The sequence below is a fragment of the Bubalus kerabau genome, chromosome 4, assembly GCF_029407905.1.
Source record: "Bubalus kerabau isolate K-KA32 ecotype Philippines breed swamp buffalo chromosome 4, PCC_UOA_SB_1v2, whole genome shotgun sequence".
NCBI lineage: Eukaryota > Metazoa > Chordata > Mammalia > Artiodactyla > Bovidae > Bubalus > Bubalus kerabau.
Genome location: NC_073627.1, coordinates 59,598,828 through 59,612,005, shown reverse-complemented (window position 1 = coordinate 59,612,005; position 13,178 = coordinate 59,598,828). Strand labels below are relative to the sequence as shown.

The window sequence follows — 13,178 nt, the reverse complement described above, 5'->3', positions numbered from 1 at the left end:
GAAGTGATGGGACCAGATGCCATGATCTTCATTTTCTGAATGTTGAGCTTTAAGCCAACTTTTTAACTCTCCTCTTCACTTTCATCAAGAGGCTTTTGAGTTCCTCTTCACTTTGTGCCATAAGCGTGGTGTCATCTGCATATCTGAGGTTATTGATATTTTTGCTGGCAATCTTGATTCCAGCTTGTGCTTCTTCCAGCCCAGCGTTTCTCATGATGTACTCTGCATAGAAGTTACATAAGCAGGGTAACAATATACAGCCTGATGTACTCCTTTTCCTATTTGGAACCAGTCTGTTGTTCCATGTCCAGTTCTAACTGTTGCTTCCTGACCTGCATACAAATTTCTCAAGAGGCAGATCAGGTGGTCTGGTATTCCCATCTCTTTCAGAATTTTCCACAGTTTATTGTGATCCACACAGTCAAAGGCTTTGGCGTGGTCAATAAAGCAGAACTAGATGTTTTTCTGGAACTCTCTTCCTTTTTCCATGATCCATCAGATGTTGGCAATTTGATCTCTGGTTCCTCTGCCTTTTCTAAAACTGGCTTGAGCATCTGGAAGTTCACAGTTCACATATTGATGAATCCTGGCTTGGAGAATTTTGAGTATTACTTTACTAGCATGTGAGATGAGTGCAATTGTGTGGTAGTTTGAGCATTCTTTGGCATTGCCTTTCTTTGGGATTGGAATGAAAACTGACCTTTTCCAGTCCTGTGGCCACTGCTGAGTTTTCCAAATTTGCTGGCATATTGAGTGCAGCATTTTCACAGCATCATCTTTCAGGATTTGGAATAGCTCAACTGGAATTCCATCACCTCCACTATCTTTGTTCATAGTGATGCTTTCTAAGGCCCACTTGACTTGACATTCCAGGATGTCTGGCTCTAGGTCAGTGATCACACCATTGTGATTATTTTGGTCGTGAAGATGTTTTTTGTACAGTTCTTCTGTGTATTCTTGCCATCTCTTCTTAATATCTTCTACTTCTGTTAGGTCCATACCATTTCTGTCCTTTATCGAGCCCATCTTTGCATGAAATGTTCCCTTGGTATCTCTAATTTTCTTGAAGAGATCCCTAGTCTTTCCCATTCTGTTGTTTTCCTCTGTTTCTTTGCATTGATTACTGAGGAAAGCCTTCTTATCTCTCCTTGCTATTCTTTGGAACTCTGCATTCAGATGCTTATATCTTTCCTTTTCTCCTTTGCTTTTCCCTTCTCTTCTTTTCACAGCTCTTTGTAAGGCCTACCCAGACAGCCATTTTGTTTTTTTTGCATTTCTTTTCCTTGGGGATGGTCTTGATCCCTGTCTCCTGTACAATGTCAGGAACCTCTGTCCATAGTTCATCAGGCATTCTGTCTATCAGATCTATTTATACTTAAAAGCTTTGCACAATGAAGGAAACTATAAGCAAGGTGAAAAGACAGCCTTCAGAATGGGAGAAAATAATAGCAAATGAAACAGCTGACAGTTAATCTCAAAAACATACAAGCAGCTCAATACCAGAAAAATAAGTGACCCAGTCAAAAAATGGGCCAAAGAACTAAACAGACATTTTCCAAAGAAGGCATACATATGGCTAAGAAACACATGAAAAGATGCTCAACATCACTCATCAAAGAAGTGTAAGTCACAAAGAGGTACCATTTCATGCTGGTCAGAATGGCTGCCATCAAAAAGTCTACAAACAATTAAATGGTGGAGAGGGTATGGAGAAAAGGGAACCGTCTTACTTACACTGTTGGTGGGAATGCAAACTAGTACAGCCAGTATGGAGAACAGTGTGGAGATTCCTTAAAAAGCTGAAAATAAAACTGCCAAACAACCCAGCAATCCCAATGCTGGGCATACACACCAAGGAAACCAGAATTGAAAGAGACACATGTACCCCAGTGTTCATCGCAGCACTGTTTACAATAGCTAGGACATGGAAGCAACCTAGATGTCCATCAGCAGATGAATGGATAAGAAAGATGTGGTACATATACACAATGGAATATTACTCATCTTTTAAAAAGAACACATTTGACTCAGTTCTAATGAGGTGGATGAAACTGAAGTCTGTTACGCAGAGTGATGTAAGTCAGAAAGAAAAACACCAATACAATATATTAATGCACATATATGGAATTTAGAAAGATGGTAATGACAACCCTATATGCGAGACAGCAAAAGACCACATGTATAAAAAACAGACTTTTGTATTCTGTGGGAGAAGGCAAGGGTGGGATGATTTGAGAGAATAGCATTGAAATATGTGTATTACTGTATGTGAAATAGATGACCAGTGCAAGCTTGATGCATGAAGCAGGACACTCAAAGCTGGTGCACTGGGACAACCCAGAGGGATGGGATGGGGAGGGAGGTGGGAAGAGGGTTCAGGACCAGGGGACACATGTACACCCATGGCTGATTCATGTCATTGTATGGCAAAAAACACCACAGTTTCGTAAAGTAATTAGCCTCCAATTAAAATAATTTAATTAAAAATTTTAAAATTGTGTCAATAATGTTTTTAAGAAACACCTTAATCAGTTTTTTTACAAATATTACTATTTTTATTAGGATGGACGTTTGAAACCAGGAGATCAACTTGTCTCAGTAAACAAGGAGTCCATGATTGGTGTATCATTTGAAGAAGCAAAAAGCATAATTACCAGAGCCAAGTTGAGGTAACTATTCTAGCCATAAGATAGAATGAATCATTTAGCATGTCTCCCTAAAAATAGAAATTTAAGTTGTCCTAGTACTTACTTTAGACCCAAAACAAGTCTTTTTTGCTAATATTTGAAATGTCATCTTAGAATTCAATTGTACTGTATCCATAAAGTGATTTCTTTTTAATGCTAGGTCAGAATCTTCTTGGGAGATAGCATTCATAAGACAGAAATCTGACAGCAGCCATTTAGAAAATCCATCTTGTTCATCCCTTTTACAAGCTACAGGAGAATATGGACCTCAAGCCTCAAAATTTAGCCTTATTTCTTCTCCTGAAACACTAATTCCAAAGACCTCATCCACTCCCAGATCTACAGATGCCATTTTACCTTCTTTTAGAAGGAATCAGGTAATCTTGTATTTCTCTGTTTGTTTATGTTGTCCATAAACCCCTGTGTGTCATTATGTTTAATGTATATATAATAGAACTATAATTTTGATAATATAGTTTTGTTAACCAATTGGTGTTTCCTTGAAAGATCTTTTTTGTTTAAGATTTTTATGTTTGTTTAAGATTTTTATGCTGTGCTATTAATAAGTTTTCAGGTCAATGTATTCTATGTCAGGAAAGTCATAATCAGGAATGGCATCACGAAGATATGCTTAGATATCACTCAAAACTGTGATATGAAATGTTATATTTATTTTCAGGTAGTCTCTCATATTATTCCATTCATTTTTTTTTTTTTTCTATTTTCTGCTTGACTGAAAATGAACAATCTTCCTTTCTGTTCCTCAGCTCTTTTCTACACAGTGTAGGTAGATATTGTTCCCTCATATGCATATGCTGGAATATAATTCACCTTTGTTGTTGTTCAGTCGCTAAGTCATGTCTGACTCTTTGTGACCCCATGGACTGCAGCATATCAGGCTTCCCTGTCCTTCACTGTCTCTTGGAGTTTGCTCAAACTCATGTCCATTGAGTTGGCAATGCCATCCAACCCTCTCATCCTCTGTCACCCACTTCTCCTGCCTTCAGTCTTTCCCAGCATCAGGGTCTTTTCCAATGAATCACGCAAAAGGGAGAGTTTCTACATGAAAATCAATATAATTACAGTCATCCTTTGATATCTGTAGATATCCATGACAACCTCCTCCCACAGCCCCCACAGCAGATACCCAAATCCAAGGATGTTAAAGTTTCTTGTATACAATGGTGTTGTATTTGCATATAATCTATGCATACCCTCCCCATATACTTTATATCATCTCTAGATTACTCATAATAGCTAATACAGTATAAATGCTATGTAAATAGTTGCTGCTGCTGCTGCTAAGTCGCTTCAGTCGTGTCCAACTCTGTGCAACCCCATAGACGGCAGCCCACCAGGCTCCCCCGTCCCTGGGATTCTCCAGGCAAGAACACTGGAGTGGGTTGCCATTTCCTTTTCCAATGCATAAAAGTGAAAAGTGAAAGTGAAGTCGCTCAGTCGTGTCCAACTCTTAGCTGGTGCTGCAAATTCAAGTTTTGCTTTTTGGAACTTTCTGGAATTTTTAAAAAATAGTTTCAGTTTGCTTTTGATTAAATCTGCAGATGCAGAACTGACAGCTACAAAGGGATAACTGTAATTACTAATCGCTACAGTACAGTTAATAATGAAGTATAGAATAGAGCATATACTCTATAAAACAAACTTGAAACTCAAGTAGGCTTTTAATCAGTGGGATAAAATTCATCATAGGTATCTTCAGTTCTGGGTCCATGCTGCTGCTGCTGCTGCTAAGTCACTTCAGTCGTGTCCGACTCTATGTGACCCCATAGACGGCAGCCCACCAGGCTCCCTTGTCCCTGGGATTCTCCAGGCAAGAACATTGGAGTGGGTTGCCATTTCCTTCTCCAATGCATGAAAGTGAAAAGTGAAAGTGAAGTTGCTCAGTTGTATCCGACTCTTTGCAACCCCATGGACTGCAGGGTAATGAGTAGGTGACAACCTAGGTAGTCAGAGTGGAACTCTTACTCAGGTGCCTTTCTCTGCTTAGTACTAATGCTACTAAGTCCATGCTAATCAGATATAAAGTTTAAGATTTTCTCTTAGCTCTTATACTTTTTCATTTGGGGTTATAATACCTTTTCAGAGACATGGTACATAGCCTTATATTTTGTTGTCCTGGTTATGGTAGAGCTAAAAGCAGTTGTTATTTTAATTCTGAATTGCTTTGTTTGAAGGTGAATATACCAAAATTTTAAAGGTTTCGATTTTCGGGACTATTGCTTTAATCTCATTAATCATTCTTTTTATGTTAACATGAACTCCTAGTCTGGTCTTTGACCTACTTTAGAAAATGACATTTCATATTCCTCATTTTCTTTAGATAAAAACTGGATACAAGAAAACAGAACAGATTCCAATTACTTCTTCAGACAACAGCCCTACAGATATGTCTAATACAGGTAAATGCACATTTAATTCCTTTTTCCTGTTATTTTTTTCAATATCTCTCTCAATGAGGAGTGCATAATGTGACAATAGACTTTAAAGAAGAGTGCATTATTTCTTTTTTCTTCATTGAATAAAAGAGCAAAAATAATCTATCATGCAATGATCTCTGTTAGATTATGATTTTTATTGAAAATTTTCCTGAACAAAGGGTTGTAATTTTAAAAGATAAATTATCATAATAGTATCTATGAAGCTGTAATAATCAATGGACTGTTAAAACCACATAATGAAAACTCTTCTTTAAATCAAGATTAGGTTTCCTTGCCCTTTTAGTGAAATCCTGGTGAGGTATATTAAATGCAGCTTGCAGAGAAATTATAGAAGAGAGCATGGCTTAAGAAAAGAAATATGTTTTATTTTCCTTGTAAGAGATTATATAGATATAAATTGAAAAACACTTGAGTATTATGAAATCAGTATTACTCTTTCTTAATTTTCATGAAATGACTTATTGATGTTTTTAAACAATAAAGGATTAATTGTGTAAGTTACCCATAAAAAAAGGATTTTTATCAATCAATAAAGTGTTTCCAGGCTCAAGAACACAATCTTCCCCTTAAATTAAATTTTATAGAAACTGAAGTTTAGAATATAGCTCAGATAATATTCCAGGACATATTTTTTAGAGCAGAAGTGAAAGCTTCTGTCTTTCAATTCAATTTTACATCCTCTTTCTTTACCCCTGAAGCTAGTACATAGTTTCTGATTGGTCACAAAATACCCAGGTCGTGTTCATGGTAAAGAATCCACCTGCCAATGCAGGAGACACAAGAGATGAGGGTTTGATCCTCTATCAAGAAGATCCCCTGAACTAGGAAATGGCAACCTGCTCCAGTATTTTTGCCTGGAAAATTCCATGGACAGAGGAGCCAGGTGGTCCACAAAGAGTCAGACGTGACTGAGTGACTGAACAAGATACAGGAATCAATAGGGAAAAATTTCTTGGCAAAAGTCAGCATCATCTGTATCTTGAAAGAAGTGATAAACGTCAATGGATGGATGAAGATAAGAGATCATCCTAAGTGAATGAGGCACCATCATCAAAAGCAAAAAAGTAAGGATGAGCTACATGTCAGATGATCCTAGGAGGCGACTCCAATTAGAGCAAGGAGATCCTACAGTAATGAATAAAGGGGTAGATTTACATCAGTGACTATAAGAAATGATGCTTGATTTTGTTGTAGAAAAACAATCTACTGAAAAATTTATTTGAGTGAGTAAGCTCTATGTAAATATTAAAATGCAATTAGAATGGGAAATTTTTCTAGAGTTGAAATGGAATTGACTTTAGGACGAACCATTTTCTTCCACAGGAATGTAGTAAACAAGATATTTCTGAGGGGAAAAAACAAAGTCAACTCTAAATTCTGTAGGTAACTGACATACATTGTGACTTGTTTAAAGTAGTTATTTATAAATTCCCAAATTAGATCCTTAACTGTCACATCTAAACTCCTTCAGCCAGCTGGTATTTATTAATCTTAAAAATATATGAGTGTTAGTATAATCTCAACAAAAATAAACTTAATGAAGCAAATCTACCCCTATTCCCATCTCAAAAGCATTCTGAAGTGTAAAACTGGATGTAGTTAGTCGCTCAGTCATGTCTGACTCTTAGTCACCCCATGGACTGTAGCCCGCCAGGCTCCTTTGTCCATGGGGTTCTCTAGTCGAGAATACTGGGGTGTGTTGCCATGCCCTCCTCCAGGGGATCTTCCCAACCTAGGGATTGAACCCAGGTCTCCCATATTACAGGCAGATTCTTTACCATCTCATCCACCAGGGAAGCCCAAGAATACTGGAATGGGTAACCTATCCCTTCTCCAAGGTATCTTCCCAACCTAGGAATTGAATCGGCGTCTCCTGCATTGCAGGCAGATTCTTTACCAGCTGAGCTACCAGGGAAGCCAGTAAAACTGGTTAGAATTTTTTAAATCCACTTTATACTTGAGTATGCCTTTAGAAACTATTCCGCTATATAAATTTCATAATTCAGAATCCAGCTGTTTACTACTGCCATAAGCTGAATAATGGGTGAGTTTATGAGGAAGCTAAAACCACACTAAAGACATTCCTGAGGAAGTCAGTAAAGAATTATTACATGAAGAAAGACAACCATTACTTTAACTTTACCACAGCAGAAGCCTTAATTCTCCTACAGTAAGGCTTTTATAACTGAAAACAAGCTAGTGATGAGAAATACATCCATGGGAAGGTTCGTAGTATTTATCAAATGGCATTGATTTTTGCACTCATAAAACATTTATTTCCTTTCTTCTAAAAAGAAGAAAAGTAAGAGAAGATCCAAAAGAAATAAGCCATAGATTGAAAATTCTCAACCCCCCCACCACATGAGTAAATAAGGCACTCAAGGCTGAAACTGAGAACGCTGGAAGTTGAAGAAAACTGTCTTAGGTGCGTGCTTTCCGGATCAACCTACCGTGAATTACAGCATGCACAAATGCATGATTTATGCCTAGATCCTCCTAAAGTTTTGGTTCAAGGTAAAGATTTAGGAGATACTTGGCTAGAAGAAAGATTTTGGTAAGCCACTGAGGGTTAGTATAATTTTACATTAGTTTCCTGTTTAATCTTTGTATGTATGTATGACTCTTAACAGTACTTTATACTTTACATGGGCTTCCCAGGTGGCACTAGTAGTAAAGTACCCACCTGCAAATGCAGATAGACTAAGGGATATGGATTTGATTCCTAGGTTGGGAAGAACCCCTGGAGGAGGGCACGGCAACTCACTCCAGTATTCTTGCTTGGAAAATCCCCGTGGACAGAGGAGCCTGGTGGGTAACAGTCCATGGGGTCACAAAGAGTCAGACACGACTGAAGCAACTTGGCACACATGCACGCATAGTTTTCATAGTAGTTTTCTAGGGTTTTTAATTTTACCATTACAGTTCCTGTGAAGTGATCTCTTTTATTCCTCCTGCTTTACAGATGAGAAGACTGATGATGAAAGATATTGACACATTTAAACAATTGGTTTAAGAAGTCATAAGAGATTAGAATCCTACATGGTCACCTACTTGCCGTATGATCTTGTGCTAGTTTCTTTACCTTCTGGGGTCTTGGTCTCATCATCTTTAGTTGGAAATAATAATACCTGTGTCCCTGTGGTTATTGTTGATTAATGCCCTTATGTGTATAAAGTACTTAGTGTACTGCCTGCCTAAAAGTAAGCATGGTGGTTTAGTTGCTAAGTCTTGTCCAACTCTTGCGCTACTCTTCTCTTATATCCACTGTTGCACATAGGGAATGTTTATGCCTGGATGTAGGAAAGTTATGACCAACCTAGATAGCATATTGAAAAGCAGAGACATTACTTTGCCAACAAAGGTCCGTCTAGTCAAGGCTATGGTTTTTCCAGTGGTCATGTAAGGATGTGAGAGTTGGACTGTAAAGAAAGCTGAGCGCCGAAGAATTGATGCTTTTGAACTGTGGTGTTGGAGAAGACTCTTGAGAGTCCCTTGGACTGCAAGGAGATCCAAGCAGTCCATTCTAAAGGAGATCAGTCCTAGGTGTTCTTTGGAAGGAATGATGCTAAAGCTGAAACTCCAGTACTTTGGCCACCTCATGCGAAGAGTTGACTCATTGGAAAAGACTCTGATGCTGGGAGGGATTGGGGGCAGGAGGAGAAGGGGCCGACAGAGGATGAGATGGCTGGATGGCATCACTGACTTGATGGACGTGAGTCTGAGTGAACTCTGGTAATTGGTGATGGACAGGGAGGCCTGGTGTGCTGCAATTCATGGGATTGCAAAGAGTCGGACACGACTGAACTGAACTGACTGAACTGAGGAAAACATAAGTGAAAACACGTGCCTTGGTATGTGTCCCTGTCCTGCCCTGTCTTGTGTCTCCTCTACACCCCTTCCACGCACGCTTGAATTGAGTAATTCACACTCAGGGTTAGTCTCAGTCTGAGTTCATGATTAAGTTAGCTTGGGTCCACCTTGTGTTAGTGTGCATTCATGGCAGGTCAGGAACCAGGCTAAAAAGTCATTGTCAAGACTCACATGTCCACACCCTGAAAATGGAAAATAAGGTTTGACTTATCTCCTACTTGGGTTTCCATACCACTTCATGCTGACCTTTTATGCTACACTTCAAGTTTGGCAAAAAATTTCTCTTAAGAGGAAAAAGAATGTATTCATAATTTATTTTTAGCCCTTGACCAACAATTAGGTATCACAGTAAAAAGGCATCTTTGTTGCCTTTGTCAAATTTGTAAAAATTCTATTATACTAAAATCAGTCTTTCTCAACCTTTGAATTCCATTTAAAGTTAAAAGTCAGTAACCGTTTTTTTTTTGTTGTTTTTTTTTTTATGATCTTGACACCTATAAGTTATATTCAAGATTTTACATAGAATGTTAAGGAAGTGTTAAAGGTTTAGAGGAAGACTATTTATTTTCATATGCACTTCTTATGTTCTTAGGAAAGAGAATGCAAATCATTTTGTACTTAGAGACAGATGCTCTGAGAAATTAAAAAAAAAATTAAAACACTGCATAAAAATGTGACATTTTAAAAAGTTTTTTCTCTTCCTCTTGTTTCTATGTAGAACTAGTAAAATACCATTTAAAAGTGTATTTAGAATGGTGACAATTTAGATACAAGGATTGACATGAATTGCAGAAATCTGAGAAAATGTGGCATATTAAGGCAAATAATTTTTCAAATTCTAGTCCCTTGGGACACCTGGTTTTTTACTCATAAAGCAAGAATAGTCAGGGTATACTGAGAAGGCATTAGAGAATGGGTGAGAGGTGCATGACACTCAAGTCTTGAGAATCATTTATGCTCCTAAAAATATAATCCTTCTATAAAATAAGAAATAGGATTTTCAGTTCAAGAGGTTTTCAGACTAATCATACTTTATGTGCAACCTTGAAACAGTTTGCATTTGTGAGTTTTCCATAGCACCTTCAGAACTCATATAGCAAACTACTTTTGCCAAAGAGAAATTATGACCTTTTTGAATTTCTAATATGATTTTACTAAGTTTGGAAGAAAAAAAATACTTTTCATTTTGCAATTAATAAGGCATGATGATGACGGGGTAAGTGGTGGGATGTATGTTTGTATTTTAAATTAATATTTCTGTGGGACTTAATGCATAATTGGCTACTCTTTTTAGACCATGTCTTTTAAGGCTTAAGTGAAGCTGGTTTATATGATACATTGTAGATTTAAAGAACAAAAAATAATGAAAACAAAAGTGAAAGCTGCCAACTGATTAGCCAGAATTCTTACTGAACAGCAGGAGCCAAGAACACCTCCTGTCAAATGAAAAGTTCTATTCCAATTAAATTTCCAATTAATGTGTACCCTGTTGTCTCTTAGATATTGCCCCTGCTTGGACTGATAGTTATGGGCCACAAGGAAAGAAGATTTCCCTAAATCCGTCTGTTCGCATTAAGGTGGAGAAACTGGAAATGGTAAATACTTGAAATTTTTTCATCTTTCTTCCGTGAAACTGTAGCAAGGAAGTATTGTCATTCTTTGTGAGGATAAAAGATTGGAGCCATTCGTTTCTTGAGTTATCTATTTGCAGTTAATTAGACTTCAAACCTGTAATGGCAATAAGTACAAGGAAGTAATACCCCATTACTCAATTTTTGAAAAAGTGAAGGGAAGCTAAATCCTAAACAACAAAATATAAACCTACTAGATAAAAAGAAAATGGTAGCAATGTACCCAAAAAATCATATGGAGGATAACTTTATATTGAGAATTTCTATTTATAGAAGAAACAAAATGATTAAAAAAGAAAAATTATAAGCAGAAAAAGATTTTAAAACTTTTCCTCTCAGGTTACCTGGGAGCTGACAGCAAAAATATATGAAGGTTTTTGGGTTGTTCATTTGTTTTTTAAACATGAAAATGGATATAGTGCTAAAGGTTCACAGCTTCTACTTTCCTGGCAGTTTTTGTGGATAATGATTTTTTACATTTAGGAAGAGTATAAAAATGCATAGCTAGAGTAATTATGCATTAGCATTCACACACATATTCAGACCTTTGCATGGTCCTCTAATAATACCTTTATCAACACCAGTTTGAATCTTACTCATTGTTCAAATTCTGACTCAGTTCCAATTCCTTTGTCCAGTTTCTTGCTAATGTTTATAGTTTAGGCCAAAATTGCCATTTTTGCACATCTGTAGCATTGAACATCACTTTACAGTACCCTGAAATCTTCTGTGTTTTATCAGCGAGTGAACGCTTGCAATCTCTTTGTACCACTACTTAAATCTGTACCACCACACCAATCTGATTTGTGCTTTATAAAATTTTCTCATTAATTAGATACTTGATATGTCTCCCTTGTGTCTTCAAAATCCTGAGTATCTTTTTCTGTGTTTTACTTTCTTTTTGTGGCTGAAATGTAAGTTCTGGATAATGGCAAGTTTTACAATCAGTAACATTAACATCACCAAAAAATAGAATGTTTGAGGTTTAAAACCATATCTATTAATATCTAAAAATAAATAACTACTGTTTTTTAATGATATTGCTGTTTTATACATTTTGGAATATCCGAGGTTTAATACTAATCATTCCTCTGGATAAGGAGAAAATTATTCAGCTAATGACTTTACCTGGCAGTGTTTAGTCCTTGAATTAAGTTAGTTAAATTTTTCTAGCACATACTTTAAAAAAATGATTAATTTTCTTAGAGATACGAGAATCATCTAAATTTGTATTGATTCCAAGTTGCTTGCATATTGAATCGGTATTCCACTTTTAGTCCTCCTTTTAGCCTAAGCAAATTGATTATTTTTGTAGCAAAATAAAATTAGTTTTATAGCCAAGGAAACCTACATTCTGTGTAATCTACATTCTTCCCTGCTTTTATTCCAGATATTTTCAGTGACTGTATTTAGTAGAGCAGTCTTTGTTCTTAGAGTTTGAAACTAAATTTCATGCAATAAATATTTTTTTCTAAAATCTTTTTTATCTTCTATCCACCCATGTTTTCTAAGTTACTCTTACCTTTTTGAATAGTTGCATATTTATGTATTAATATCTGTATCAGTTTAATTTGAAATAGATCCTTCTATTTTAGTTGCTACTTTGTAGACAGATTCAACTTTATTGTCCATTACATTTTTAACATATTTCCTATTTATTGATAAATGTGTTCAAGTGTTTGTAGTAAAATTCTATCTTTTTACTCTGTTTCCTATAAGTATTTACATATAGTATCTACGAAATTGGTAATATAAAATATTTCACAAGGAAAAGGTGTTGACTGATTGTGTGGTTATTAAGTCATTAGCCAAAGCAGTACAATTTTTTTTTTTTCTGGGTTGCAATTTATTTTAAGAAACAATGTCCCAGTTATCTTATTTTCTTCCTTATCCATCACTTTTCTTAACAGAACAGGTTAACAAAAAATTGGGGTGGGGGGTACAATTTTTAAGAAAGGCAGAGAAGTTAGAATTTGATGAGGAAATTACCTGTGAAATGTATTTTCTGGGGCATTGTTTTCATGAACTCCTACATGTTTTAGTAGTCTAGGGAGACAGTTTTATATCAGGATATACTGGAAAGTAATTTCTAACACTGAACTAATACTATGTGTCTTGTTTGATCCCATTGTTAAACTTATAAGTAGGTATGGTTAAACATAGAAATAAGGATATACTTTTTAGTTGGCTTGAAGGTGAAAAATTATTGCACCTCCTTGCTATCTATATTTTTGTACCTGAGAAAGATGCTTTGGGTTACAGATGCCATTTCACTGATATTTACTTTACTCTTGCCATTTCTATAACATTTGAAGAAATCTGTAGTGAGCCATGGTACCCAGTGTCTGAATATGGTTAATGAGGTGGTCTTTGTATTAGGTTGGGAAGTACGTGACTAATATATTAAGGAGTGACAGTTTTAAAATTCATCATTCTTTGGATATCAGAAAAAGTTAAGGACATTTATGTGTCTGACAAATTTGCGTTTTTATTTACAGTTTTTTTTTTTTTAATTTTATTTTATTTTTAAA

At 36.2% G+C, this 13,178-nt stretch overlaps 1 protein-coding gene across 8 annotated transcripts in view; it reads left to right on the top strand.

Annotated features, from left to right (window-relative positions):
- Positions 1-13,178, top strand: part of STXBP4 (syntaxin binding protein 4) — a 234,196-nt gene that overhangs the window by 51,316 nt on the left and 169,702 nt on the right. For all 8 annotated transcript variants that reach the window (XM_055577592.1, XM_055577587.1, XM_055577586.1 and 5 more), the window contains 4 exons: positions 2,563-2,669; positions 2,848-3,064; positions 5,029-5,107; positions 10,517-10,611. In XM_055577592.1, the coding sequence (XP_055433567.1) occupies positions 2,563-2,669; positions 2,848-3,064; positions 5,029-5,107; positions 10,517-10,611 (498 nt within the window). The remainder of the gene's footprint in view (positions 1-2,562; positions 2,670-2,847; positions 3,065-5,028; positions 5,108-10,516; positions 10,612-13,178) is intronic.